The sequence below is a fragment of the Phocoena sinus genome, chromosome 14 (assembly GCF_008692025.1).
Source record: "Phocoena sinus isolate mPhoSin1 chromosome 14, mPhoSin1.pri, whole genome shotgun sequence".
Taxonomy (NCBI): Eukaryota; Metazoa; Chordata; class Mammalia; order Artiodactyla; family Phocoenidae; genus Phocoena; species Phocoena sinus.
In genome coordinates, this window is record NC_045776.1 from 64,896,576 (window position 1) to 64,922,333 (window position 25,758).

Consider the following 25,758-nt stretch of genomic DNA (forward strand, 5'->3'; position numbering starts at 1 on the left):
TCCATTCCTGCAGCGACCCAATTCCCTGTTCTCGAATGTTCTCTGGAGGAGGGGGTTCCTGGGTGACAGTGAAACCATCCCTCACAAGAGTCCCAAGACTCCATCCTCTATCTTGATTTCTTAAAGGATAGGAGGATTTTGTTCCCCTTCGAGGATGGTTGAGTTCAGGACACCAAATGCAGAAAGAAACATGAGCAGAGCACGAGTTCTGAATGACAATGAGGACATTTTATTGAGAATTGACTGGGTGCAGGAGGAAGGGCTGGGGGGACCAGGGTGGGTGGGTAGACCCTCCAGGGGTCCTGTGGCTCCAGTCCCCTGAGGATGTGAGGACCAGGACCTAAGAGCACTCGGAGGGCGACACTGTCTTCTCCACGGTGCTCCCCTCGTGCGTGACCTGGCAGCTGACGCTCTCATAAGATTTCCACTCGCTGGCCGTCAGGGCCAGGTAGCTGCTGGCCGCGTACTTGCTGTTGCTCTGTTTCGAGGGCTGGGCGGTCTCCACGCCCCTGGTGATGGTGGCGCTGCCTGCCTTCCAGGCCACCGTCACGCTGCCCGGGTAGAAGTCATTGATGAGACACACCAGGGTGGCCTTGTTGGCGCTGAGCTCCTCAGTGGAGGGCGCGAACAGAGTGACTGAGGGCGGGGACTTGGGCTGACCTGCAAAGTGAGGGGGAGACGGGAGGTCACTGGGGCAGCGTCCATCGCGGGAGCCCCTGAGCTCAGGAGAAGCGGGCGCAGGTGCCCAAAGTCCAGTGCATGGATCGCAGGCGGGCCCTTGCTCCCCTGAGGTCAGGCAGCCATGGCTGGGGTCGCTCACCTTCTGTCGGGGGATCCTCAGTGCCCGACTCCTGGGAGTTCGGGGCTCCCTTGCAAGTCTCCATCTCTTCCTCAGGCTCCCACGTCCCATAAACCACATCCCACCCTCTGCTCCCTGGTGCTGCCTGGCGTCTACCCTGAGGTCCTCTCTTTCCTCTGGGTGTCTGTGTGTCCTGGGCATCAGTCTGTCTGAGATCTTCCCCTGGTTTTCGTCCGGTGTCCTCATACAGGTCGTCTGCCTGTCTCCCGTTTAGGCTCTCTTCCCTTTTGGCGGGGGGGGTTTGTTGCGCACAGTCCCCCTGATGCCAGCCTCGCAGCCCCCAACCCTCTAGGGCTGCCACAGAGACCACAGAGACCCCTCCAGGGCTGCCAGGGTGGAGGGAGCGTCAGTCCCAGGGCTGGGGTCCAGGGAGTCCCACAAATGAGAGTTTCCATGTGGGTAAATGTTATGTTCTGAGCCTGGGGCTGTGTCTGTTCTGAGGGGTCCCCTGACCTGTGAAGTCCCGCTGGGGATCTGTCTGTCCTGGGACATCTGTCTGCCTGGCTGAGTCAGTTCCTGTCACCTGTCCCTATGAGGAGTCCCCACCCTGGGCGTCTGAGCTAGGGGCTCACGTCCAGTGTGTAACTGGTGCAGTGACCCTTAAGGTCCAAGTGTCCTGAGATGTGTGCGGCCTGGGGTGGCCTGCTTGCTGGGAGGATGATGGGAACCTAGCACCCTGAGGCCACCTTCTCAACGGGACACTCGTCTACCCTTCCCCCGTGTACTGTTCCCTCCTCCACTCTCCAAGGCCCCTGGCTCTGGGGTCCCTCACTAGCCCCCATTGGGGTCCCTGAGCAGAAAGGTCCCAGGATGACACCCATACTCTGTCCAGCTCTTTCCAGTGTCCTTCCCACATCCCTGGACCCAGTGCCCCAGCCTGAGACCCCCATTCCTTGGGCCTCAGCCCCTCCGTTCTCCTCAGACCCTGGGGCTGGGCACCCTGAGGAGGGAGCTGACATCCCAGCATCCAGAGAAGAAGGGCCTGGAGGGAAGTCTCGGGATGGGAAGAGCGAGGCGTGGCAGGAGGGTCACTGAGCCTGTCCCCACCATGGCCACCAGGTTCTGTGAAGAATGACAGGCTTGGGGGCAATGGACAGCCTAGAGGGTGAAGGTGACAGACCCCGGAGAGTGAGACCCCAGCCCCAGAGAAGAGGGAAAAGACAAGAAAATCTGCCCAAATTTCACTGTGGACTCCGAAGAGGAGGGGAAGGGGGAGACTCACCCAGGACGGTCAGCTTGGTCCCTCCGCCGAACACATCACACAGTGACACAGCCTCGAACATAAACCCTCCTGACAACCCCTCCACCCCCTGCCCAGGCCCAGCTGCAGCTGCACAGAGGCCCCAGGGCCACCCTCCTTGTCATGGGGGCTGGTCTGTCCTCGGGGAGGATGTGGGGGGACCCCACCCCACCAGCAACTTCAGCCCTGGGAAGCGGGGCTCCATCCATCCCCAGGCATGGGAGGTGCAGGAGAGACATCTGGGTGTCACATCACATCCCAGGGACCTTCCTTTCCTGGAGGAGGTGGGGTCCCCTGGTCAGCAGCATGGGGGGCATCATGGTGGGAGGGTGAGGAGCCTGTTTAGCATCCTGAGGGGATGGAGCTGTGCTCTCTGCAGAGCGAGGCCACAGGGATTCTGGAGGCTCCAGTGCCCTAGAGGCATGTCCAACACGGCCAAGTTTGCAGTAACTCGTGTGTGTGCCGGTGTGCGTGCATGTGCGTGTGTGTCTGCCTTTCTAACCACTCGGATCCCTGTCCTGTGTAGCTCCTACAGCAATAATCTCACTGATCTGAGATCTCATTCCAGATCTAAGATGGTGAATCAGTACACAGTCAAGTCCACGGCACCGTCCTAGACCGAAACTTGACGTTAGACTCATGGCCCCGTCGACCACTCACATGGTTTTTACTGGCATTTGTGGTGGGGTCGGTGGTGGGCTGGCCACCGAGAGACTGGTGAGAGCAGAGCTGGCCTCATCCCAGGAGCCTTGAAGGCAGCCGGGACCCTCCTGACGCAAGTGGGAGGAGGACTGTCTAGAGGGAGTGTGGGATGAGGGACCAGGGTCAGGGGCTGTGGGTCCTGTGCAGAGTGTGACAGGAAGGCCTGGGGGAGGGGCACAGGGCTGTTTCCCTAGGGAGGTGCGAGCAGGAGGTGCCATGAGGAGGGGTGGGAACTCTAGGACGAGGTCATGCGGAATTACCGGGGTGGGTTTTGAGCAAAAGGACACGTGGAATCGGTGGGTCACCATCTACAGAACCGACGGACTCCTGAGGGGTACACAACCCAGAATGTGATGCTGACGATTCCAGGGAAGGGAGCTGAGGTATTGTCCTGGGGACCCTGGCAACCAAACACCGTGTGACCGGGACAATCAGATGTGGAGGTGGTCCACACAGAGGAGGAAACATGGAAGAGGGTGGGGAGGGTGGACAGACTTCCATTCCTGCAGCGACCCAATTCCCTGTTCTCGAATGTTCTCTGGAGGAGGGGGTTCCTGGGTGACAGTGAAACCATCCCTCACAAGAGTCCCAAGACTCCATCCTCTATCTTGATTTCTTAAAGGATAGGAGGATTTTGTTCCCCTTCGAGGATGGTTGAGTTCAGGACACCAAATGCAGAAAGAAACATGAGCAGAGCACGAGTTCTGAATGACAATGAGGACATTTTATTGAGAATTGACTGGGTGCAGGAGGAAGGGCTGGGGGGACCAGGGTGGGTGGGTAGACCCTCCAGGGGTCCTGTGGCTCCAGTCCCCTGAGGATGTGAGGACCAGGACCTAAGTGCACTCGGAGGGCGACACTGTCTTCTCCACTGTGCTCCTCTCGTGCGTGACCTGGCAGCTGACGCTCTCATAAGATTTCCACTCGCTGGTGTCAGGGCCAGGTAGCTGCTGGCCGCGTACTTGCTGTTGCTCTGTTTCGAGGGCTGGGCGGTCTCCACGCCCCTGGTGATGGTGGTGCTGCCTGCCTTCCAGGCCACCGTCACGCTGCCCGGGTAGAAGTCATTGATGAGACACACCAGGGTGGCCTTGTTGGCGCTGAGCTCCTCAGTGGAGGGCGCGAACAGAGTGACTGAGGGCGGGGACTTGGGCTGACCTGCAAAGTGAGGGGGAGACGGGAGGTCACTGGGGCAGCGTCCATCGCGGGAGCCCCTGAGCTCAGGAGAAGCGGGCGCAGGTGCCCAAAGTCCAGTGCATGGATCCCAGGCGGGCCCTTGCTCCCCTGAGGTCAGGCAGCCATGGCTGGGGTTGCTCACCTTCTGTCGGGGGATCCTAAGAAACTTCCATGTCACCCTCCCAGGTGACCCGGCCAAGCCATTCCATCTGCAGCCTCAGTGTCCCTGTGTGTAACCCGGGCAGCTCTCCTCCCTCCTCCTGGTACCTGGAGTCTGAGTTTGGAATCTGGTCCCGACCTCCTGAGCCCTCAACCCAGCATCTGGCCCCCACATGGCTTCATCCTTCAGGAGCCCAGATGCCTCCTCTGTCAACCGGGGTCCCCCACCCCACGTGCCAGAATCCTGACTGTGTATGGAGAGGCACCGAAGCAGAGCCATTTGCACAGCGGGACCTGGAGCCTCCTCTCCTTGACGGGAAATGGCTCTGCCCCAGCCTGGCCTCAGCCGTTCCGCCGAGGGCTGGGTCTGCCTCACCAAAGCCCTAGGGACTCCTCCGAGGCCCTGCCCATCTCCCCATCCCTCTGCTCTGATTGCAAGGCCCCCCACCTTGGCTGTCTTCTTGGAGCTGCTCCCCCAGAGGATGGCACCGCTGCCCCCATGCAGCACTTCTGACGACTCTGATTTTATGGGGCTGCTGTGAGCTCTGAGCCCCTGTTCATGATCTCCTGAGTCTAATGAAATCTTTGAGGCAGGTGGAGGCTGACCCTTGGACAGGTGTGATCCCTGCGCCCCAGGGGGTCGGCGCTCCAGGGACGGAGAAGTCTCTGCCCTACAGGACCCGCTCGTTTCTGACCACCATCCTGGGAGCCTCTGGTCACCTTGTCCCATCTCACCTGTGTCTCCATGTCCCTGTGTCCTCACAGCCCAGCCAGGGCCCAGAGAGCCTCAGCCCAGAGTGAGTGGGACCCGTCTCTCTGCCCTCCATGGGCCTCCCTCGGGCTGCTCCTCTGTGTCCCTGGAGGCTGGGTCATAGCTCCCGCTATGTCCCTGACCTCCCTTGTGGCCCTCAGCCCAGACCCTGGGGCTTGGAGACTGTCTCCAAGGCCACCCCAGTGCCTCTTGTCAGAACAAGCCTCTGGTCCCTACGCCAGTGTCTGCCCTAGAAAAGGGGAAGGAGCCCCCATTCCTGGACCAAACCCCAGCCCAGGCCCCTGGATGGGCCATGTCCAACAGTTGGACCCTGGAGGTGGCTGCTCCTGCTGTTGGGGTCCTTCCTGCCGGTTACCCCAAGACCAACCTGCCTCCCCAGGCCCCAAGGAGAAAGGTGGGGTCGGTCCTTAAGCTGGGAGGGCAGAGGGGAAGCAGCCCCCAGAGAGAAAAAAGTGACTTTCCCGAGACAGCCAAGGGTGGGACAGACTGGGAAAGACGTGAGAGCCACTTACCTAGGACGGTGAGCTGGGTCCCGCCGCCGAAGACGTAGCAGGGTGACTGAGACTCGGACCAAAACCCGCCGGGCCAGCACCTGGGGCCTGTCCCTCCGGGGGCCAGGATGGAGCAGGGAACTGCTGGGCGTGACGGGCTCAGAGCTGTAGCAGGCGGAGCTGTGTCCTCGGGCTGGGGTGTGGGCAGCCAGCCCCCCAGAGGCTGGGGCACGCCTGGGTGTCCCCATGCCCAGCCCCCTGTCTGAGGAAGGAGCCACTCACACCTTGTCACCCAGTGTGTCCCCCAACTCTGAGGCTGTCCTGTGACCACTGAATCCTCAGTGCTGATGGTGCTGCTGAGTGCCCAGTCCCCTCGGGTGGCCATGTGGTGTGGCAGAGTGAGTCCTGAGCTGGCTTGGACCTGCCCGACCTCTCCTGGCCTCATTTTAGGGCTTCTGGGTGTTCCTTCCCCATAATTTCCCACAGTCCAGCCAGGTAGCTTCCTCCCTGGGCCTGTGGACACCAGGTCATTCCTGGGGGGCCCCCATGTGGGGACCCCCTGCCCTGTTGTCTCCATACATTGAGATGCAGTTCAGTTCCTCCTCTTTCATGAAGCCTTCTCTGCTCTCTCAGTTCACTGTCTTTCTGTCCGTATGTTTGTCCATCCATCATCCATCTATCCATCTATCATTCGTCCATCCATCCATCCATCCATCCATCCATGTATCCATCATCCATCCATCATTTGTCCATCTGTCCAACAATGGTCCCCAAGCACCTGTCTGCCTGGCACTGTTTCACAGGCTGGGATGTGGTATGGGGAGCCCTCTTCCTCTCACCCCCATCTCTCCCTGAAACTTCTCAGGTCAACGCCAACAAGGTCCCCATCCTGGTCAAGTCTGAGGTCCCTTCCCAGTCCCCTGTGTTTTCCCATTCTCTCTGCCTCTGACCCACATTGTGCACTCTGACAACTGCCCAGGGGTCTTGCATCCCTATTTCCAGTCCTGACCTCTCTTTCTGGCTCTAGATTTATGCACATTCTGCCTCCTGAATGCATCTCTGCTTGAATGCCCTCCAGACACCTCAAACTCAACATCCCCCATCTAAACTCCTCACAGTTCCCCGAAAACTTGCTGCCCCTCATTGTTCTCACTTCAGTAGATTTCTCCTCAAGCCAGAGGCCTGGAGTCATCCCAGAATGCTTTCCCCTCATTGAATCACCCTCTGTGTTCTAGGCATCCTACTAAACACAAAATACCCTTAAAATACTCAGAAAAAGAAAAAACACCCAAATCTCACCCTGAGAGTTTATGATGACAAGAATCCTCAAACTTTGACAAATCTGATTGTATCTCCCAATGCAGTTTATCTAAATCAGAAGGTAACCCTTTGCATTGGGACAAGAATTTTTTTAATTCAGCGGTGGAACTATTTGTTCATGGTTGTGTTTAAGGTGTGCACATAAGATTTTTGAAACAAAATTTAACAGAACTGCAGTATAAATTCAACACTTATTTCTGATTAAATAAAGCAAATATCCAGACTTTTATTAAGTTAATTATCTAAGGAAACATCCTCAACTTGATAAAGAGTATCTCCCAAAACTTATAGCAACCCTCACATTTAAAGGTAAAACCATCTTAAAGGTCAGGGTTCCCACTCTTACTTTTATTATTCATCATATTCTACAGATTCGAGCCAATGAAGTGAGATGAGGTGGGGGAAAGAGTGTGTTAGGAAAAATGAGATAAAATTGTTCTTTGCAGATGATGGGCTAGTTTACTTCAACAAACAAACAAAACAAAACCCAAGACAATCAGCTGAAGGACTATTAGAACTAATACAAGAATTAACCAAAATGATTGAACACAAGAGCAATAGGTAACTATTGAGGAGATGAAATTTGGGAAACACTGACAACCTCAATGAAAATTCTATTAAAAGTCCTAGGAATAAACTTAACACAAAATGTGCAAGATTTGCATGGATAAAATATAACACAACTTGACTAATGGACACAACAGCAAAGACATCAATTCCCCTCAAATGAATCCATATACTTCATGAAATTACAAGCACAACATCAAAGGAATAATTTTTGAAAATTAGCGAACCGATTCTGAAGTCCAACAGTAAGAATAATAATGGAGAAGAGACACAAATATTCTGAATGAGAATAATAACGACGGGGTTGTTCTTTACCAGGTACAGAAACACATTGTAAAGCTACAATAATTAAAACAGGGTGGAAAGGATGTGGGAATTGATCATTAGATCAACAGAACCACAGAGAGGATGTGATAAATCCATAATTCAGTATTGGATAAAAGCTATGTTTGTATTCAACAAACATATGATGATTGGCTCTCCATTTGGAAAATATATAAGGTTATATTCCTACCTACGCAAAAATAAACTCCAGGTGAAGTAAAAACAAACACCAAAACAATGAAAATACCTGAATAAAATAGAAAAAAATAGAAATGAATATGCCTTCCCTATGTTTGCCGCAGATCACAGACACTGTAAAGAAAAACCGCCAATCTGACATATAAAAATCAAAAAGGTTTTATGGTGAAAGACCCCACAAACAAAAGGTGTAAAACAGATCAGGGAAAAATATTTACCATGTACATACTTAATAAGGGGTTACTATCCCAAATAGATGGAGAGTTTCTTATAGATCTTTAAGAAAATACAACCAAACGAATGAAAAATAAACCAGGCAAAATTATGACTGGTGAAATTCACAGAAGAAATAAAATCAGTCAATAAAAATATGAAAGAAAAATAAGTTTCACCAACGATCAAATAAACAAACACATTTGTTCTCATTTTTGCTCATCAGACATGCAAAATAAAAAAAGATCCACCCTGTCACATTATTGGCAACAATGGAGAGGGAAAGGCACTGTCATTCACTGTGGTGAGAGTAAGTTGGAACAGACTTTTGGGAGGACCACTGGCATCTCCTATGAAAATTTCAAAGCCTGTTCTCTCTGATCCAGCAATCCCACTTTTAGGTATCTATCCCGTGGAGATACACAGTGTACTTAGTATGGATACACAGCTACACACGTTGGGGGTCTCCATGTAGCATCTCTTGTAATTCACATTTTTAAGTGGAAACAACCTAAATGTTCATTAACAGGAGAATCATTATAGACATGCTGCTTCATCCAAATTTTGAAGTCTTACAAAGCTGTGCGGAGAACATGGGGGATTCATATGGGCTGATACAGAAAATCTCAACAGACTGTTGAAAAAGCTAGTTGCAGGCTAATATACTTCTGTACTTAATCTTTTTAAAAACACATAGTACTCTGGTATTAAAAATTATTTTTGAAGATAAAAATGAAATATATCTTCTTGTGAACATTTTCATAACTACAGAAAATTATAAAGTAAAAAATTGAAACTAGATGAAATCACACCTGCCAGAGACACACCATTGACATTTTTCTACATTTTCTGACAGGCTTTTGAAAATGCACGCATACTTTAAAAACCCAATTTCAGAAATACAATTTTGGAGGTTTGTGCAAGATTCCTTATGATGGATATTCCATGCTGTATTTTGTCACACCCTTTCTGCTGGATTTCTAGGTTATTTCCAGTTTTCTCCCATCATTAATAATGTTGAGTTTCTTGCTTGTAAACCTTTGGTTACATCTTTGGTTGTTCCCCCCACCCTCTGCTCAGGGTGAATTCCTAGAAGTGGAATTACACAATTTAAAGAAATACGCTTTCTTTTATGACTCATTGCATATTGCTAAAAAGGGTGGACATTTTAGTCTTTTATAGACAGTTCGTGACTGTGCCCGTTTCTCCCTACCATGATAATGTCACTTTAAATTCAGCTGCCAATTCCATAGGAGATATCGGTACCTGGTCACCATGGACCAGCACCCCCTCCCCATCCCCTTTCCACTGCCCCTTCTCCATCCTCTAATCTGGCCTCACTCACACTGGTCTCCTATCTGGAGCCATTTTTTCAAAACATGAACCTGACTCTGACAGCTCCCCACTTGAATCCTTCAGTGACTCCTCCTGGACCCCAGGATAAAGGATGAGGTGTACAAGACCCCAGCAGTCTGCACCCCGCTCTCCCCGGCTCTGGAGGCTCCCTGTGGGCCTGTGCCACCTCACTGTCCTCCTCGGACCCCCGACCATTCCCTCTGCCTGGAGCGCCCCGTCACGTGTCAGCACCCTGGATCTGTAAGACCAGCTCGGGCATCCCCCCCTCCCATCTTACTGCTCCTAAAATGACCCATGGGTCTGCCCAATGCCTGGACATGACCCCGCTTGGTTCAGGCTTGGCCCCAGTTAAACACTCAGGAATTTAGTTGAGGAGTTGGCCTCCTTGGGGGACAACAAGCCAAACCCTTGCTTCCTTCTCTGGACGCCTTGTAAACTGCCCCTTCTCTTGCACCATTTTCTTAAAACACAGGACATGCTGGTGCCTGTTCAGTCCCGGGATTTCCACAGTCCTGGGACCGTGCCCATGTGTTGTGTGAACTTGGGCAGGTTGCCTCACCTTTCTGGACCTCTATCCCTGTCTGTAAGACGGGGATGATGGCAGGACCTGCCTTGTGGGGCTGCTGCCCCTAAAGTGATTAGTGTCTTCTGGGTACGTCCTGCCCCTGCTGCCCTGTTTCTCCCTGCTCAGAGGTCCAGGGCGAGGCAAGTGAGGCACCAGTCTTGGGCACAAAACTTAAGGGGCACCAAAAAAATCCAGTCATTGAGATAAATGATACTTTAATACAATATTAAGAAAAAAATCAATACAAACAAATTCACACTAGACAAAATGTCAACACTTTAAATAAAGCCACTGTCTGCTCAGGCCCCTTCTTTACGGATGATTCTCCCTTCTTGTCCCTCTCTTCTATAGTCATTCACCCCTGCACCCCGTCAAAGGGACCTCCAGTCCCCCTGTACCACAACTCCCTCGGCCTCTTACCTGTCCCACAGTCTCCAGAGGCTGGAGACTTCCCGGGGCTTCCATGTGGGGGGCCATGCTGCCTTCGGGGGCAGCAGGCCATGGGTGCCCATGGCCAGGCCCAGTACTATTAGAGGCCAGGACTGCCTGGGGACAGAGCTCTGACCCCTGGGGTGTTCATGGGCCCACCTGGCCTGACCTGGGCCTCATGTGCCCTCAGGGTCAAAGGCGCCTCGGCCGACCTGCTGGTGTGGGCTCCCTGGAGGGGGATCGGCAGGTGCCCCCAGTTCCTCTCACTGGCAGTGGCCGTCCCAGTGCATCCTGGCCCTCGTGGCCCTGTCCTCTGCCTGGGCCTTTTCTGTCCCTGCCCCCAGCACCTGGCCCCCTTCAGGATCAATGGCTGTTACTCCTGGGGCCTCTCCCAGGGGGGCCTTTGCTAACTGCTCTGCTGTGGTCAGGATCCAGGGCTCAAGGGCTTCACAGCAAAGCCCGCCCACCAGCCCCGCCCCCGGGTCCCTGGGTCGGGCATACCTGCCCTATTCTCCTTCCCTGTTCTGCAACTGCGTCCCTGGGCTGTGGAGCATCTCCCTGGGGCCTGGAGGAGCCGGGGAGGGCAGCCGAGTTCCCGTGGAATAAGAGTCAGTGAGGCCTGAGTGCAGTGGGCTGGGGCTTCTCTTCTGACCAGTCCTCTGGCTTGGTCCCTGCAGCCTTCACTCCGGCCAGTCAAGATCGCCCTTCCTTGGTTGGTTTGGTCAAGCCTGGGTAGTGTCCCTGGTCAACTCCTCACTCAGCTTCTCAGCCAGGCAAGGGCCCTGCGGGAGTGATTCTATACCCCGCGTTCAATGAGAAATGTCAAGTCATGAATGTTGACACCAATCAGACCGAGGTTCCCTCTGGGCCTCAGTTTCCTTATCTGTAAAATAGGGGCAGTTCCTTTGCCGTAGGAAGGCCTTGAGGATCAGTGTGATCACGTGTCTGCTTAGGTTGGGGTCCGTTTTGAAGCCCAGGAAGATAACACATGATACAGTAATGAGAGGGGTGCTGTTTATCCAGTGCTGACAACTGGGCCGGCTCCCTGCTGAGCTGAGATTTTGTTTTTTCTCCCCTGTTTGAAGACGAAGAAATTGATGTTCAAGCAGCTTCCGTACTTTCCTGATGCCACACCGTCAAGAGGCCTGGCCCTCACACAGCTCCAGGGCATGCCCCTCCCTCTAGGTCCTGGTGCTGTCAGGCTGCTGGGTATAGGAAGAACTCCAAGTGGCAGCTTGCAAGTTTCCACTCGTCACAGCCAGCACCTACCCTCTGGCTTTCCAGTTGCTCTCTGGCCACAGGAGCCCTAATACCTATGTCAACTTAAGTCCAGCTCTGCAGCCCTCCCAATCTTCTGTTTCAGCAAATCTGAAAGAGGCCTCCCAGGGATGGACCCCAAAGTGACTTTCCTGGGAGGGCCCTTTCAGAGGTGTCTGGCCCGTGATTTTTTTTTTGTGGTACGCAGGCCCCCCACTGCTGCAGCCTCTCCCGTTGCGGAGCACAGGCTCCAGACGCGCAGGCTCAGCGGCCATGGCTCACGGGCCCAGCCCCTCCGCGGCATGTGGGATCTTCCCGGACCGGGGCACGAACCCATGTCCCCTGCATCGGCAGGCGGACTCTCAACCACTGCGCCACCAGGGAAGCCCTGGCCCATGTTTTGAGGCCGATGCTCCTTATCTTTCCTGCTACATCTGGTGAAAATCAGTCCAGCCTGTTCCATGGGATGCGTTAACAGGCACACAGCTTGGGACTTCATTTTCTTCATATAGATAAGGGTCCCTGGGAGACAATGTCCACGGATCTCTGTATTTCTGCACGTCTCACGAGCAAAGGAACGGATTGCCTTTGTTTTGGATCATCTTTTCGAGTATGTGTGTGTAATGAATGACCCTGGAGGGTAGAGATAGCGTCTCCCTCTGGAGCAAAACATGCTTACTGTCCGGCAGAAAAGATTTGAGGTCCCCAGCGTGGATGTGCAGGTGTCTCCTGGCCCCTTTGCATCTCCCTGTGGGGCTCAGAGAACCAGTGCAGGGTGATGCCGATATGCCGGCTGCCTCTCTTGCTGGGAGTAACATGCTGGCCTTTGTCTCCAACCCAGCATCTTGTGTCCGCCAGCATCTGTGCAACTGCGGCAGGCTCACTTTTTAGCTTGTGGGCGGGAACAAATCCCAGACCCTCCACAGCTCTTGATAATGACGGTTGTGATGGGGGAAGGAGGGAAGGAAGGTGATGATGGTGATCAAAACCTCACAGTTTGACCAAACTCATAAAGCAGCTTTGGAGGAACCCCAGGCTGCCGGGCCGGGTGCTGAGGGCTGGACTATACAGCACACACAGACAGATCCCTGTCCTTGGACATGGGCCAGGCATTGAAGAGTAACGGGGTGTGGGTGCCCTACCAGCCATCATGCAGGATATGGGGGAGCCCCTGGGAGGCCCTGATTCAGTCCAGCTTCTCCCCATTGTGGTGCTTGGCCCACTCCAGCATGGGACCTGGGCCCCTTGCACCTTGGGGGCTGCGTTGCCCCTGCCCCAGAGTCCAGGTTGAATCTGCTCCCTCCCCGCACCCCTGTGTGGGTGTGACACTCACCCACTGCCCGGAGCCCAGAAGCTGTGGTTCCCCCCACCCACTGGGGACAGCCCCAGATTTCGGGGAGAAAAAGGGGCTGTCCCTGAACTCGGTGATTCCAGTTGTGCCCCATCCTCCACCCTGTACCTGCCACGGCCTCTGGGCAGCCGCCACCGCAGACCACATCCTCCTGTGGTGGCCATGGTTGGAAATTCTGGTCTGGCTGGACGCTGGGAACCCTCGGGGGATGGGCAGGGCCTTCCCAGCTGGTGCAGCTGCAGCTCTGGCCGCCCAGACTTTCCCCACCCCTTCCCTGGACCAAGAATGGCCGAGGGCTGGATTCAGGCTGAGCCAGAGAGGTCTGGGTCCAGCTGTCCTGCTCAGCAGATCCCCTACTCAGGGTCCCTGGCTCCTCTGTGCCCCGCCCCCACCCATCTCCCCTGGAGTGGAGGGGTGTGTCATGCCCCGTCACTTCTGCCCTGCTCCCGTGTCAGGGGCGCCCCCTGCCTCCTGCTGGTCAGCCCCCTGCCCATTCTCCATCCCACAGGCCCCAGACACCTGCCTATAGTCACAGTGGAGTCTTCTCTCCCAGGCCTAGGTCTCCCCAGCTCCCACTCCCCACCATCCCCAAAACTTAAGCGGCTGGTCCTTCTCTTAACATCTTCAGCGTTTTACTCTTGGGGCCTGGAGGGTCTGAGGCAGAGGGGGACAAAGTGTCCATCTGGAGATATGACAAAGTTTCTGGAATCAGGATCTGGCTCTGTGGTTCCTGAGCCCCCTCTGAAGGGTGCCCGGGGAACCCTGAAGATCCCAGCTCCTCTGGCGATCCTGGGGGTACAGCCCCCTACCTGCACTGTCCTCCAGCAAATAGGGAGAGAATCCTGCTGCTTCTGGAGACGCCACAGACTCACCAACCTGGTAGCTTCTACGGATGAAGAAACTGAAGCACAGAGAGGGAGAGTTTCTTTCCTAAGACACACAGCTACTTGGTGTAAAGACCGTGTCCTGGGACTTACCAGTACCAGCCGGAGACCTGGGAGGACCAGCCTTTTTGGACATGGTGGTGGGACCCAGCCTGGAACTGGGGGCTTTGGAAAATTTCCATGCTTTAACCTCTAACTCTCCCAGTCCAGCCACCGGGGATGCAGCCCGAGGGGGAGGGCCCGGTACAGGGCAGCAGAAACCAGCTGTCAAGGGAGGCAACGCCCAGAAAATGTGGCTCGCGGGAGGCGTGAGACCTGAGGGTGGGGGCGGGGGGTTCCCGTGAGGGGGAGGAGGGGTGCAGGGGCTGGACTCTGTTCTTCATCTTCCTGGAGTCCCGGCTTGTCCTGGGGTGGGGGTGCTTAAGGTGAGTCACACCAGTGCATGGTCAGATCCTCATTTTACTTACTGTTTCAGTGCTTTACTCATATGGATTTGGGGGGGCTTTAATTTCAATTTTTAAAAATATTGCATTAAGTATTATTTATCTTTTTTTTTTTTTTTTTAATTTGGCCGTGCCATGGAGCTTATGGGATCTTAGTTCCCCAGCCAGGGATTGAACCAGTGACCTCGTCAGTGAAAGCATGCGGTCTTAACCACTGGACCTCCAGGGAATTCCCAAAATATTATTTTTCTTGATTACTGAGTTTTGGGGCACTTCCTTAAATTTCTCAGACAAGGAGGGTGTCTTACTCATCTCACTCTAGTCTTGGCTGTGTCTGGAACTTGGGAGAAACTAGTTACCTCCAGCTCAAGGAACTGCTTTTTGCAGGGTCTGCCCAACCCTTCCCTGTGCTGGAGTGGGCATGGCCAGTGCCCAGCAGGTCCTGCCCCACCTGACCAGGTGGGTTTATATTTGTAGGGCAGAACCTGTTTTCCAGGTCCTTTCCAAAGGCTTGGACTGACACCTGGGAGGGGTACACTCCCACGGTGAGGAGACCCCACTTTGGCAGGTGGTGGCTTTGTAGCAGCCATTGGTCCTTTAACTGTTCCACCAGCAGCTATCAGCCGGGTGAATCCTCTTGGGACCCTGGGAGGGTGGTCCAGACTTACACATTCTCACATCCTTGTTCCATTCATAGGAAATGCTTCCGTCCTGATGGGTAACAAGACTAATGTGATTTATATTCGATTCTTACTTCATTCTTACTAAAAGCCAAACCGCTAAATACTCTGACATTTATTTCTCACATGGTGTCCAATAGTATCTGTGGCTAATTAAATAACGACAAATAGCCTTGTGACTTACCTTGTTTTTAAAAAGTTATAAATGTAGATAAGTGAACGCAGAAGATCTACATCATTTTAATGTTGATCTCACCAGATACATCTTTTGATTAAAAGTGATTTATGATGTTCCTCAAAATGCCCACTAACACGTTTACTTGTATTGACAAATACAGTGGGAAGGCTTCTAACAGGACTTCGTCCGAATAGTACATTTGGCAGTGAGGACTGGCTGTGCAAATTAGATCACTCGGTCAGACTCTTCCATAGATTAAATGATTCAAGTCAGCAGCCTCAGGTTTTGGAGGAAGCATATACTCAAAACACATGATAAGATGCAAGTATTTTTCTCAAAAGATATCATATTGGCAAAGCTGCACTAAGGTGATATTTAAATTTTCCCCAATCTTTATATCTTCTTACACAAGGGGCCTCTTAAGTAAAGGAGTAATACATTTAACTAGTAAGTTCTGCTCAAGCCTTCTCGGTGTTTATCCCCGAGAAAATGAATGACAAGTGGCCGGGTGACACCTCTCTGAGGGTGGTTCCCCGAAAAGCTGACTCTGGGATGGAGCCGGCTTGCAGGCTCTCCCAGTATGTGAGGCAATGAGCCCTCATCCCTGAGGGGTCTGGAGGTGCATCGAACTGCCTCCCACACGAGTCCTCTTGAAGTCGGGTGGTGTCCGTCCAATCCTTTGCTTTCCACAAAATTACAAGAGTATGAAACGGAGCTGTCAGCTGATAAATCATTTAGAGAAACTATTTTTGACCATCAACCAAGAACGATTTTTGGCGTATAACTAGGAAGGAGTTCATATCAGGCAGTGACACTGTATTACAAGACTCCTATTGATGGACCAAAGTTTCTCTGTTTCATATAGAAACGCAAGCCAGGACAACTTTGTTGCTGGACTTACTTCATTCTAGAGGTAAATTATATTAATTGATGGATCCACGAATCAACACTAGTTAATAGTTATTTATGAAAATGTCAATGCATTTATGTTGTTTTGATCAAACTCTGCTGCTAATAATTAGGATATAACAATGTGGGAGAAACCTTTTAGCGCTTAAAATCACGGGAAATGAAACAAATTCAAAAATTTTAAATGAATGTACATTATTATGACAGAGATGTATGACAGGATAATGAATGAGATTTTCAGGTATGAAAATGTATGAGCAGACCAAATGTAGTAAGGGATGTGGAATGGAAACAAGTCTAAGCAGAAGGAAAGATGGATGTTATAGAAGAATTTTAAGGACAGTGGATATCAAATCATGACGATTTTTAGACTCCGATGAATATATGTAAAGAAGTGATGTGAACATTTTGCAATCTTCTGATGACAATTTTCAGATGTCAAATTACAAAGGAACAGGCATCGCGGGAAAGCTCAGTTCTTAGAGGATTGTGGGCAATGGTGTTGAGGGCCCGCCTCAGGGTGTTGCAGGGAGGCCCTGGGTCTCAGTGCAGGATGATCAGGCACAAGTGACGAGAATGACCTCCGTGGGTCAGGGGCCACCAGCAGCCACCAGGCGCCGGAAGCTTTCCTTCCTGTATCTGGAATCTTCCCCCCACTCCTGAGAGAAGCCAGTGGAGAAGCTGAGCCTGGAGAGGGGACACGGCTGTCCTAGGACACAGCTGGCAAGGGGAACCCTCTGGCTCAAGGGTGCTGACGACAGTCTCCATGACTCAGGACCGAATCCCACTCGCCATTTCTCAGCAGGATAAACAGAGGTCCTGAGAGCACAGAGGACACCGGAGCCTCAGGCCTGCCCTCCAGCTGCTCCGAGGCGGGTGGAGTGAGCGCCGAGCCAGGCAGGGAGGTCAGGATCTCACTTCTCCATCTGCCTGTGTCACCGTGAGTCACTGCCAGCTGCTCCTACTGCCATCAGCTACTGCACAGTAATAGTCGCCCTTGTCCTCGGCCTGGGCTCCGCTGAGGGTCAGGCTGGCTGTGTTCCCTGAGCTGAATCCTGAGAACCGGTAAGGGATGCCAGAGGGCCTCTCGTTATCATGATAGATGACCAGCACTGGGGCCTGGCCCGGCTTCTGCTGGTACCAGTAAGCACTTTTACTTCCAATGTTGTTTCCCCCCACACGTGATCCTGGTCATCTGTCCCAGGGGCACCGACACCGAGGGCGACTGAGTCAGTTCATAGGAGGACACAATGCCTGCAGGAGAGAAAAGGACAGGTGGGCTGGAGGTGAAGAACCCATGTCCAGAGACCCCCACCTGCCTGGCCTGGACTAAGCTCCAAAGATTCTCTGGGCCCCGAGGGCGCCCCCTCCCGTCAGTCTCAGCCCCAGGTGCCCATGGGCCTGGCTGGTGGATGGAGCCTCACTTTCTCTGGCAGGCGCAGCGCCTCGGGGCTCACACACAGCAGTGAGCACAGTGGGGAGATTTCAGCCCCTCCAGCCCCCCATCCTGCAGCAGGGCCAGGAGTCTCCTGTCCCCACGGGCAGCGCCCTGCTGAGCTCAGAGTCAGGGCCAGGTCTGTCCCCGAGCCCTGGGCCAGGGGTGGGCGGAGCCTGGGGGCAGCACCTGTGCAGTGAGCCAGGAGGCCGAGGAGGAGGGGGTCCAGGCCATGGTGGAGGCACCCCGAGTCTGCTCCCCGAGGCCTAGGCTGGGCAGGGTGGCTCCCAGGCCTCTCTTATCCCCTTGCTGGAGAGAGAGCTGCCGGGGGTGCAAATCAGCCGGGCCCAGGGGGTCTGCCTGGAGAGCTCTGTGGTTTCAGAGAAGGGCTCAGCCCCCAGGGACACGGAGAGGGAGGGGTGGCCCCTGCAGACCCCGCCTCGGCCTGGGGGATCCTCCTCCACCTGCTGTCCCGTAGTCTGGGGGTGACGTCTCCACTCCAGTCTGAGTCCTGGCCTCACTCCTGGATGGGCCTGGCCACTGAGAGCTCAGAGGTGGGTCTGTATTCTCTGAACTCATTCCATGGGCGACACTAAGAGGCTTAGACTGTACAGGATTCTCCCCCCCATCACAGCTCCTGGGCCCAAGACTGAATAAAATTCACGGTTTGACAAAGCACATGGAGTGTTCCAGGCCATTGCGGTGCTGTGTCTACCCTGGGCTGTGAGCTCCCGGGGCTGTAGTGTCCCCATTGTGCCTCAGGGGCAGGAACAGACAAGGGGCTAAAAGAAACGTTTGCTCTGTGAGAGAATGAGAGGGGGCTTCAGGGTTTAATAACTCTGCAAGGGAATGTCAGTCCTAATCCATTTCCCTTCAGTTGCTGGGGAAAATATATATGTCATAAACATCACAATTACGGAAAGATGATTGAGTGACTGCTGTGTGTCAGACACTGGGAAACAGGAAGTGTGGAAATTTCTGGTTCCCCCCCTTCCCTGTAAGGGGTAAGTGGAGGGACAGGTAGGGGGCAGTGGGAGAGCTTCCAGGGAGTAGGAGCAGCTGTGTCTGGAGGACGGGGCCTCCGAGTACAGGGAAGGGAGGGGCAACGTGGTCACAGGGAGGATGAGCGTTTCTGGACAGCGGTGGCTTTTTAGCAGTATTAGGTGTGCTGGCAGTGGGTGTGGGGCAAGGAAACAGGCACCGTCCTCCAAGAGCAGGACTTGGGACACACGGAGACAGAAACATGTACTTGAGAGTGAAGTGACACTGTAGAAACGGAAGGACACTTGTCATCAGGTGTGAGGTCCTGGTTACTTCTTCCCCTGTACTGGAGCCCTGATGCCCAGGACACCCCTCCTCCAGGTGGCTCTGCCGGGCTACCTCTGCTGCCCCCTGGTGGCTGCTCCACACTGGAGGCGGAGACTCAGTTCTAGGTGTAGATTTCAGAGCCCACTGCTCAGGTGGTGATTTCCCTGATCCAGGGATGGTGACCCCAATCAGGATTTACTCCCCCTCCATGGCTCTGTCTGCCTCACGTCCTGGCACGAGGGGCTGAGATTACCCGTGAAGGTATGAACAGGCTCATCTGGAAGAGGAGGGGGCTGGGCTCACGGAGGCATCCCTGCTCCTGTCTGTGGCGTGGTGGGAGGTCACGCAGGTGGGATGGGCAGTTGGGGACACCTCCCTCAGGGGGTGACTCTTATTGGTGCCAGCTTTGGGTATGGGCCTGATGCGGGGTGGCGGCTACAGTTCCAAAGGCACGGTTAGGACCACACCCACTGGGAAATGTTCATTCAGACCCACTTTGGGCTGGCACATTCCCTCCAGGGAATTCAGCATGAACAGGACACAGTCCCTGCTTGAAGGGTGTTTCCATCCTGTGTGGGGGGCAGTGCAGGGGACACAGTGGCTTTGCACACCTGGCAGAGAATCTCCACCACGGTCACCTACACATTGCCTGCAGTGTTTATTTAAAAGCCAAACACTTGCTTCTTTCAGGTCTCTGGCTATCAGGTTTGACCAGGTGGCCCAGCACTGTTCTATGGGATGTAAGGGTCAGTTGGCTGGAGTTTATCTCGGGGAACTCTTGCTCTTGTAAAGGAAAGAAATAGCAGGAATTGACGCAGATCCTTTCCTCTTGAACATGGTGTGATAGCTGGAGCTGCAGCAGCCATCCTGAGGTCTGTCATCCACAAGAATGAAAGCAAGGCCAACATATAGGGACAAGGGACCTGGATGCTGGCAAGATCTTGGGTCCCACGTGGAATCTGTGATCACCCAGAGAACTTATCTTGGTGAGACTACAATAGGTCCCCGCCTGTTCATGCCTCTGCTTTTCATCAGTGAGTCCTGAAATTAAAAAGAAAAAAATGTATTCCGACCAAGCAGGAAAAGTCTGAGCACAAATGCATCAGTTAACGAAACTAGTGATGGGGAAAGAACCCCATCGTGGTGCGTGCTGTGGGGATAATTAATCCAGAGAAGAGACAGACAATGACAGGCAGGCTGTCCTGTAATCAGAGGCTGGGGGCCTCTCCAAAGGGATAACTCTGGAGCTGCCCTCAGGACTGGGGTGAACCAAGTAGTAAGAAGTGAGTGTGGGAAGGGCTGAGACTTGGCCAGTGGGGAGGAGTCGGTGTGTTGGAGGATCTGAAAGGACAGGGCAAACTTGAGGGATCTGGGATGTAAACCCAGCTCCAGGGCCAGTGTAATATGTTCTCTGAGTTAAGAATTTGAGGGGTAGAAGTGACATGTGTTCAGGTGGAGCAAAGGGGATTCACACGTAATAAATCCGGGTCTTTGCAGCTCCTTAGCACAGGCTGGAGCCCAGGGAGCAGGAACAGGATTGACACAGGTGGGTTGAGACAAACCCCTCGGCCTTCCCTACTTTACCTGAGGGCTGAAGACCTTCGGGGGGGTTACTAGTGCCTCTCCCCTGCCAAGTATCCACCATGCAGCCATGCTGGGGCTTTAGCTGCTGCATGTGCCTCTGGTCCTGAGCCCTGTCTACTGTCCCATGTGGCTGACCAGTCACTGTCTTCCATAAATGTCTGCAGATTTGCTTCTGTGACTGGAGCCCAGGACTCGAGGAGCTCACTTGACAGGGAAAGGCAGAGGCTGAGAGAGGGAATGACAACGCCAAGGTCACTTGGGGGCTAGAGAGAAGAGAGATGTCTTAATCCCTAAATAATAGCCTCTTCTGAGTGTTCTAGAACATGTCTGGGTTAGGAGGGGGTGTGGGAAATTCTCAACCTAAATTGTAGATTCTTCCTGTCAGTTCTCCCCACTGCCTCTGGGGGCGCTGCTGCACCTCCCCTGGGGCCGTCTGACACCTGCGAGGCTGACAGCGCCCTGCTCCCCGTGGGGCTGAACAGAAAGCCCAAGAACAACACACTCCAGATTCAAAGCAACTAGTGCAGCATTTTCATGATCTCTCCTCTGGAGGAATCCTGGAATTACTGCTTAGGTCTTAGGGATTCGGTGCATAAAGTATCATCTGTTGCTGGTTCATGGTCCATTAGTGTGACAAGTTAATTGTACATTTAATAATCTGTAATTGTCAATACTTTTTGAACGTAATTTTTTCCCATGTGGTTTCCATCCTCCAAATTAGACATCCACCCTCATGCAAGACAGGAGTGCACTTGGAGGAAACTTTTGGCTTTTCTTTTAAAAAAAATCCACAGGTGGCATTTTAATATTTCTAATGTGGACCTTTCCCCTGGAGAATCTAGAATTCTGTGTGAAGCAGGAGATCTATGTGCCATTGTTCAGGTTGTCACATGTTTGTTTAAGCATTTTCCAGGGAAATGGTCTTTGGGTGTAAATTCACTGTTTTCCAAGGTCACCCAGAAATTTCCTCATTGTACGTCTACGAGTTTGGACACTGACTTTTTTTGTGAGGAAAGCCATGCATTGTAGGATGTCAAGGTTTTATTTCTTTACAAGAAGGAGAAACATATCCAGTCAACTGATGGGTCAATAGCTGTGCAAAAATCAACCCAGTTCCTCCCTGGATCCTGTTTCAGATGAAGACTGAGGCTTTGGTATAATGGGGGTGTCTACTGTGAAACTGGGGCCCTACTTTGAAACAGAACAGATGTTCTTGGTGGTCCCCATCACTTACAACACCTAATCATAGGACAGCGTGATAGTGGTGAGTTTTCAGTCATCACTTTGGATAGAGAAATCGTTTTTTGCCAGTTTCTTTCACAAACATTCTCACCATAGCTTATTGGCCTCCAATGCACAGTTTTATAAAAATTCAAGGACAATCAGATCTAACTGGGGATTTTGAAGAGCACACTGTGGATTTAGGCAGGAAAACAGAGACTTGGGGGTATATATAACCTCCTCGGGACCCTGTGAACATGTTGGGAACAGCTGGCCAACTTAGATCGGGTTCCCTGGAAGCTGATTCTGAGATGTTAAGTGCATGTCCTGGAAATCTGGAAGGAGATGAGGAGGGGAGACTCGGCAGAGGGGAGGGGACCCGGGATTTGGTCACACAAATGAGGACTCGGGGTTCTGCAGGAGAGTTAAAGCTGGTCCGTTCGGGTCGTCCTAAACTGAATCAGAGCCTGGGGATGGTGGCCTCAGGCATCACGCACCTGACCCTCTCTGACCAGGGGGATAAACCGGGGTGGGGGGCCATTTTCTGCACCAACAGCATTTCCCAGTGAGGGCGCCGCTGTGAGTTTTCACAGGCTCCCAGCAGCCGTGGATGAGTAGACGAGGCCAGAAGAGAGAAGGAGGTAGATGCTAGAATGCCCACTGCTCTGGCGTGTTCTATTCAGAATCCCAGCTGCCATGGGAGCCTGGGGCTTCAGCATCAGATGGGATAGGACATTCTGTGGTCAAATCCTAGACAGTTGGGCCAAGAGGGGCCCAGGGACCACGATATGGAAATGTGGGGAAAACTACCACTGGAGGGACGTGTCCCTCTGTCTGTCCTTCCATACAGGGCCTCTGTCCAAAGTTCCCGACCTGGCCAGACAGCACTAAGACAGCCTGGTCCTGCCAGCCATAATCCATCCCTGAGCCCCCTGTGCAGAGCCTGCCTGGAGGGCTGGGAAGAGGGGCAGCCTGGGGGTCTCAGATCTGGGGGAACTGGGCCAGACCTGTCACTGTTCTTCCACAATCCTCCTGGGGGCTGGAGGAGAGTGAGAGAGAGACGGGGAGGGGGTTTGTGTCTCACTTCCCCGTCTGCCTGTGTCACTGTGAAGATAACCACTGCTGTCAGCTGACCCACAGTAATAGTCAGCCTCGTCCTCGGCCTGGGCCCTGCTGATGGTCAGGGTGGCAATTTTGCCTGAGCTGGAACCAGAGAATCGGTCAGGGATCCCTGAAGCCAGGTTGCTATCCTTATAAATGACCAGCACAGGGGCCTGGCCTGGCTTCTGCTGGTACCATTGAACATAATAGCTTCCTAAGCTGTCTCCCTGGCAGGTGATCCTGGCCGTCTGTCCCAAGGACACGGACACCGCAGGTGGCTGAGTCAGCTCAGAAGAGGCCACAGAACCTGCAAGAGAGGAGAGGAGAGTGAGGGTAAGGAAGAGGGTCTCATCCCTGTAGCCTCATGCCCCCTGCGGCAGCTCCTGTGCTGAGCTGAAGTTCTGGACCGGGCTGAGCTCTGGTCACTTTTCGGGCTGAGCCTGGGGGCAGCACCTGTGCAGAGAGCGAGGAGGGGGAGCAGGAGACGGGTCCAGGCCATGGTGGGGACGCCCGAGCTCTGCCTCTGAGCTCACAGCTGGGGTGGGGCCTCTGGGCCTCTCTTATGCTCAGAAGGGGTGTCTTCATGCAAATCTCCTTCCTGCCACCTTTGGCCTTGTGACCGGCTCCCTGCTGAGCAGAGAACAGCTGGGATCCAAGGAGGAGTTAAACTGGCACCTGAGTTCCAGACCTGAGCCCAGGTCCCCAGAACTCTCTGGTGCTGAGTGAGAAAGGCTGCCCCTGCCCCAGCGTGTGCACACACCTCTCAGTCCGATCCTGGGCTCCCCTCTGGGCCTTGGGGACACACAAGCGTCCTCTCTGGGGATGAGGTTATCGTGTGGTGGGCTGGACAGTGCTGGAAGCTGGCACTGCGGGGACCACGGTCATGCTGCTGCGAGAGCCCAGAATCCCAGCAGCAGACACAGTGACCCTGGTCAGGTACGTCTGGCAGAGGTTTCATTCTATTTCCTTAAAGTTTTTTAATTTTTATTTTTCGAAGTATAGTGGATTTACAATGTTGTTTTAGTTTTAGGTGCACAGCAAAGTGATTCAAATCAACATATACATTCTTTTTCATTTTATGTTTAAGAAAAAAAGGGAAATTGTCTTCCTTATCTAGACCTAGGCAACAATTCTTGGACTTGACAATACATGCATGATTTGTGAAAGGAAGAAGATAAATTGAAATACAGTAAATTGAAAAGCATTTTTCTATAAAAGTCCTTTTTATGGAGTTGAAAAATCCAGTAAAGTAGGAGAAAATACTTTCCACTCACATATTCATCCAAAAACTTGTATATACATTGAAAAATGTTTGAAAACTAATCAATAAACAAAACAACTAAAATCCAAGTGGAATTTGGGAAATGATGTGAACAGACATTTTTTCGGGAATGTACAGATGTCAGATGAGCACATGGGAAGATGGTCCCCATGAGTCATTAGGGGAATGTCAATCACACCCTAAAGAGTTGCCGCTACACACCAGTCAGAATGGAGCAGATGGGCTAAAGTAAAAAACAGTGGCAGAACCAATGCTGGCTGCGCAGAAGAGGGCCTGGTGGCTCAGGTGTTGCTGGTAGGACTATAAAGTGGCACAGCCACCCTAGAAAACAGCTTTGCAGCTACTGTGAAACTGAACATGCCATTACTGTACAATCTAGGAATTGTACCCTTGGGATTTTATTTCAGAGAAATGAAGACTAATGCTCCCATAAACACCTACACACAAGTGTTCCCAGCTCCTGTCTTAGTCAGCTCAGGCAGCCATGGAAAAATACCACCCATATGTTGCTAAAACACCACAAATTTCTTTACCAAGGTTCTGGAGGTCAGAAGTCCGTGATCAAGATGCCCTAATATTGTTTTTAGTGCAAGCTCTCTCCCGGCTCCCTGAAGGCACTTTCTGGCTCTGTCCTTAGATGGTCTGTCTCAGTGGCTCACTCGGGGTTGGGGGTGTGTTTCTGGTCTCTTCTTATAAGGTCACTAATCCTATGTCCACAGGTGTGGACCAACCTGGGAGGAGATACCGTCCTCCACCCTGTTCATCAGTCACTTTCACAGACAGGATGACAGTTCTCACCCAGACCCTGACCCTATTATGACCTTGACCAGAGAGATGCCCTCGAATGGGTGTCCATCTCTCTGTGATCGAGTCCGTAGGGGCAGACCCCTCCCTGGTGGGTCGCCATCTAAGCACAGCGGGGTATGGTCTCATCGTCTTCCCTTTTCCATCCTTGTCCTCACATCGTGCCGTCTGTCCGTCTGTGTGTCCGTCACAGGCTCCTGCTGTCTTCAGTTCTTAGCAGCACAGGCCCCGGGGCGTGTGGATGTGGTGGGACCCGCATGGGAGGTGGTGCCATCCTCCTGGCTCCCTTTCGTACAGTGTAAGGGGGGCAGGACACTCCCCACTAGAGGGACCTGCAGAAGGCCTTGTTTGGGACAAAGTCACAGCACACCCTTGGAGAGAACAACCCTTTCCGGGATGGGGTGACAGGAGAGGGCCCTGTGTCCCCTGTGAGTCTCAGCAGAGTCGGGGACAGAGGTCACTGCAGCATGGAGCTCTGATGTCCTGTCCAGTCCTGCCCCCAGCCCCCAGTCCATCCCTCCACGGAAGACCAGCCACCTCCTCCCCTCCTGCCCCTGTGGAGTCCTCCAGAACACGGGCAGCTCCTGGACTTTGCCTCTCAGGCCTCAGTCACTGGGGGTCCGACTGGGGTAAGGGGACCATATTCTCCAGCTCAGCATCCCCGTTCCCCATCCCTGCTGCTGTCCCAGTGGACGTGGTGCTGGCCGGTCCTTAGAACGTCCTGTGGGTGAATGGGGAGCCATTCTTGGCACCAAAGCTGAGACCCATCCCCAGCAGGAGAAGCCTGGCCTAGCTCCAAGTCTGTACTGCCACAGATACCCTCACCGCCTCATGACTCCTTAAGGACCCAGCCCTGTACCCACCATGGGGTCAAGGTTCACATCCTCCCTCCCCAGAGGCCCAGTGCTTCCTGCTGAGCCCTCAGTGCTGGCCAGGGGCCTGCTCTGCACCTG

At 53.2% G+C, this 25,758-nt stretch overlaps 1 protein-coding gene, 1 pseudogene and 1 gene segment (V, D, J or C); all 3 read right to left on the reverse strand.

Annotated features, from left to right (window-relative positions):
- The window catches only part of LOC116739222, a 280,988-nt gene that overhangs the window by 9,694 nt on the left and 245,536 nt on the right, over window positions 1-25,758 (reverse strand). Inside the window, 1 exon segment of the V gene segment in view lies at window positions 24,220-24,223. Within this exon segment, the coding sequence occupies window positions 24,220-24,223 (4 nt within the window).
- Window positions 235-23,218, reverse strand: LOC116739223 (immunoglobulin lambda-1 light chain-like). The gene is made up of 6 exons (XM_032603449.1): window positions 23,173-23,218; window positions 22,950-23,026; window positions 17,049-17,246; window positions 2,647-2,669; window positions 2,082-2,119; window positions 235-660 (listed from the first exon to the last, which is right to left on the reverse strand). Exons 1-6 carry the CDS (start codon window positions 23,216-23,218, stop codon window positions 341-343), a joined length of 702 nt encoding a protein of 233 aa, XP_032459340.1. The 3' UTR covers window positions 235-340.
- Window positions 3,623-5,781, reverse strand: LOC116739011 (annotated as a pseudogene).

Coding starts and splice junctions, on each gene's coding strand:
- LOC116739223 (XM_032603449.1), bottom strand. CDS start 23,218: ATGGCCTGGACCCGTCTCCTGCTCCCCCTCCTCGCTCTCTGCACAG. Junction 23,027..23,172: donor CCTCCTCGCTCTCTGCACAG/GTGCTGCCCCCA, acceptor CCTCTCTTGCAG/GTTCTGTGGCCTCTTCTGAG. Junction 2,120..2,646: donor TGGAATGAGATCTCAGATCA/GTGAGATTATTG, acceptor TGTGTCACTGTG/TGATGTGTTCGGCGGAGGGA.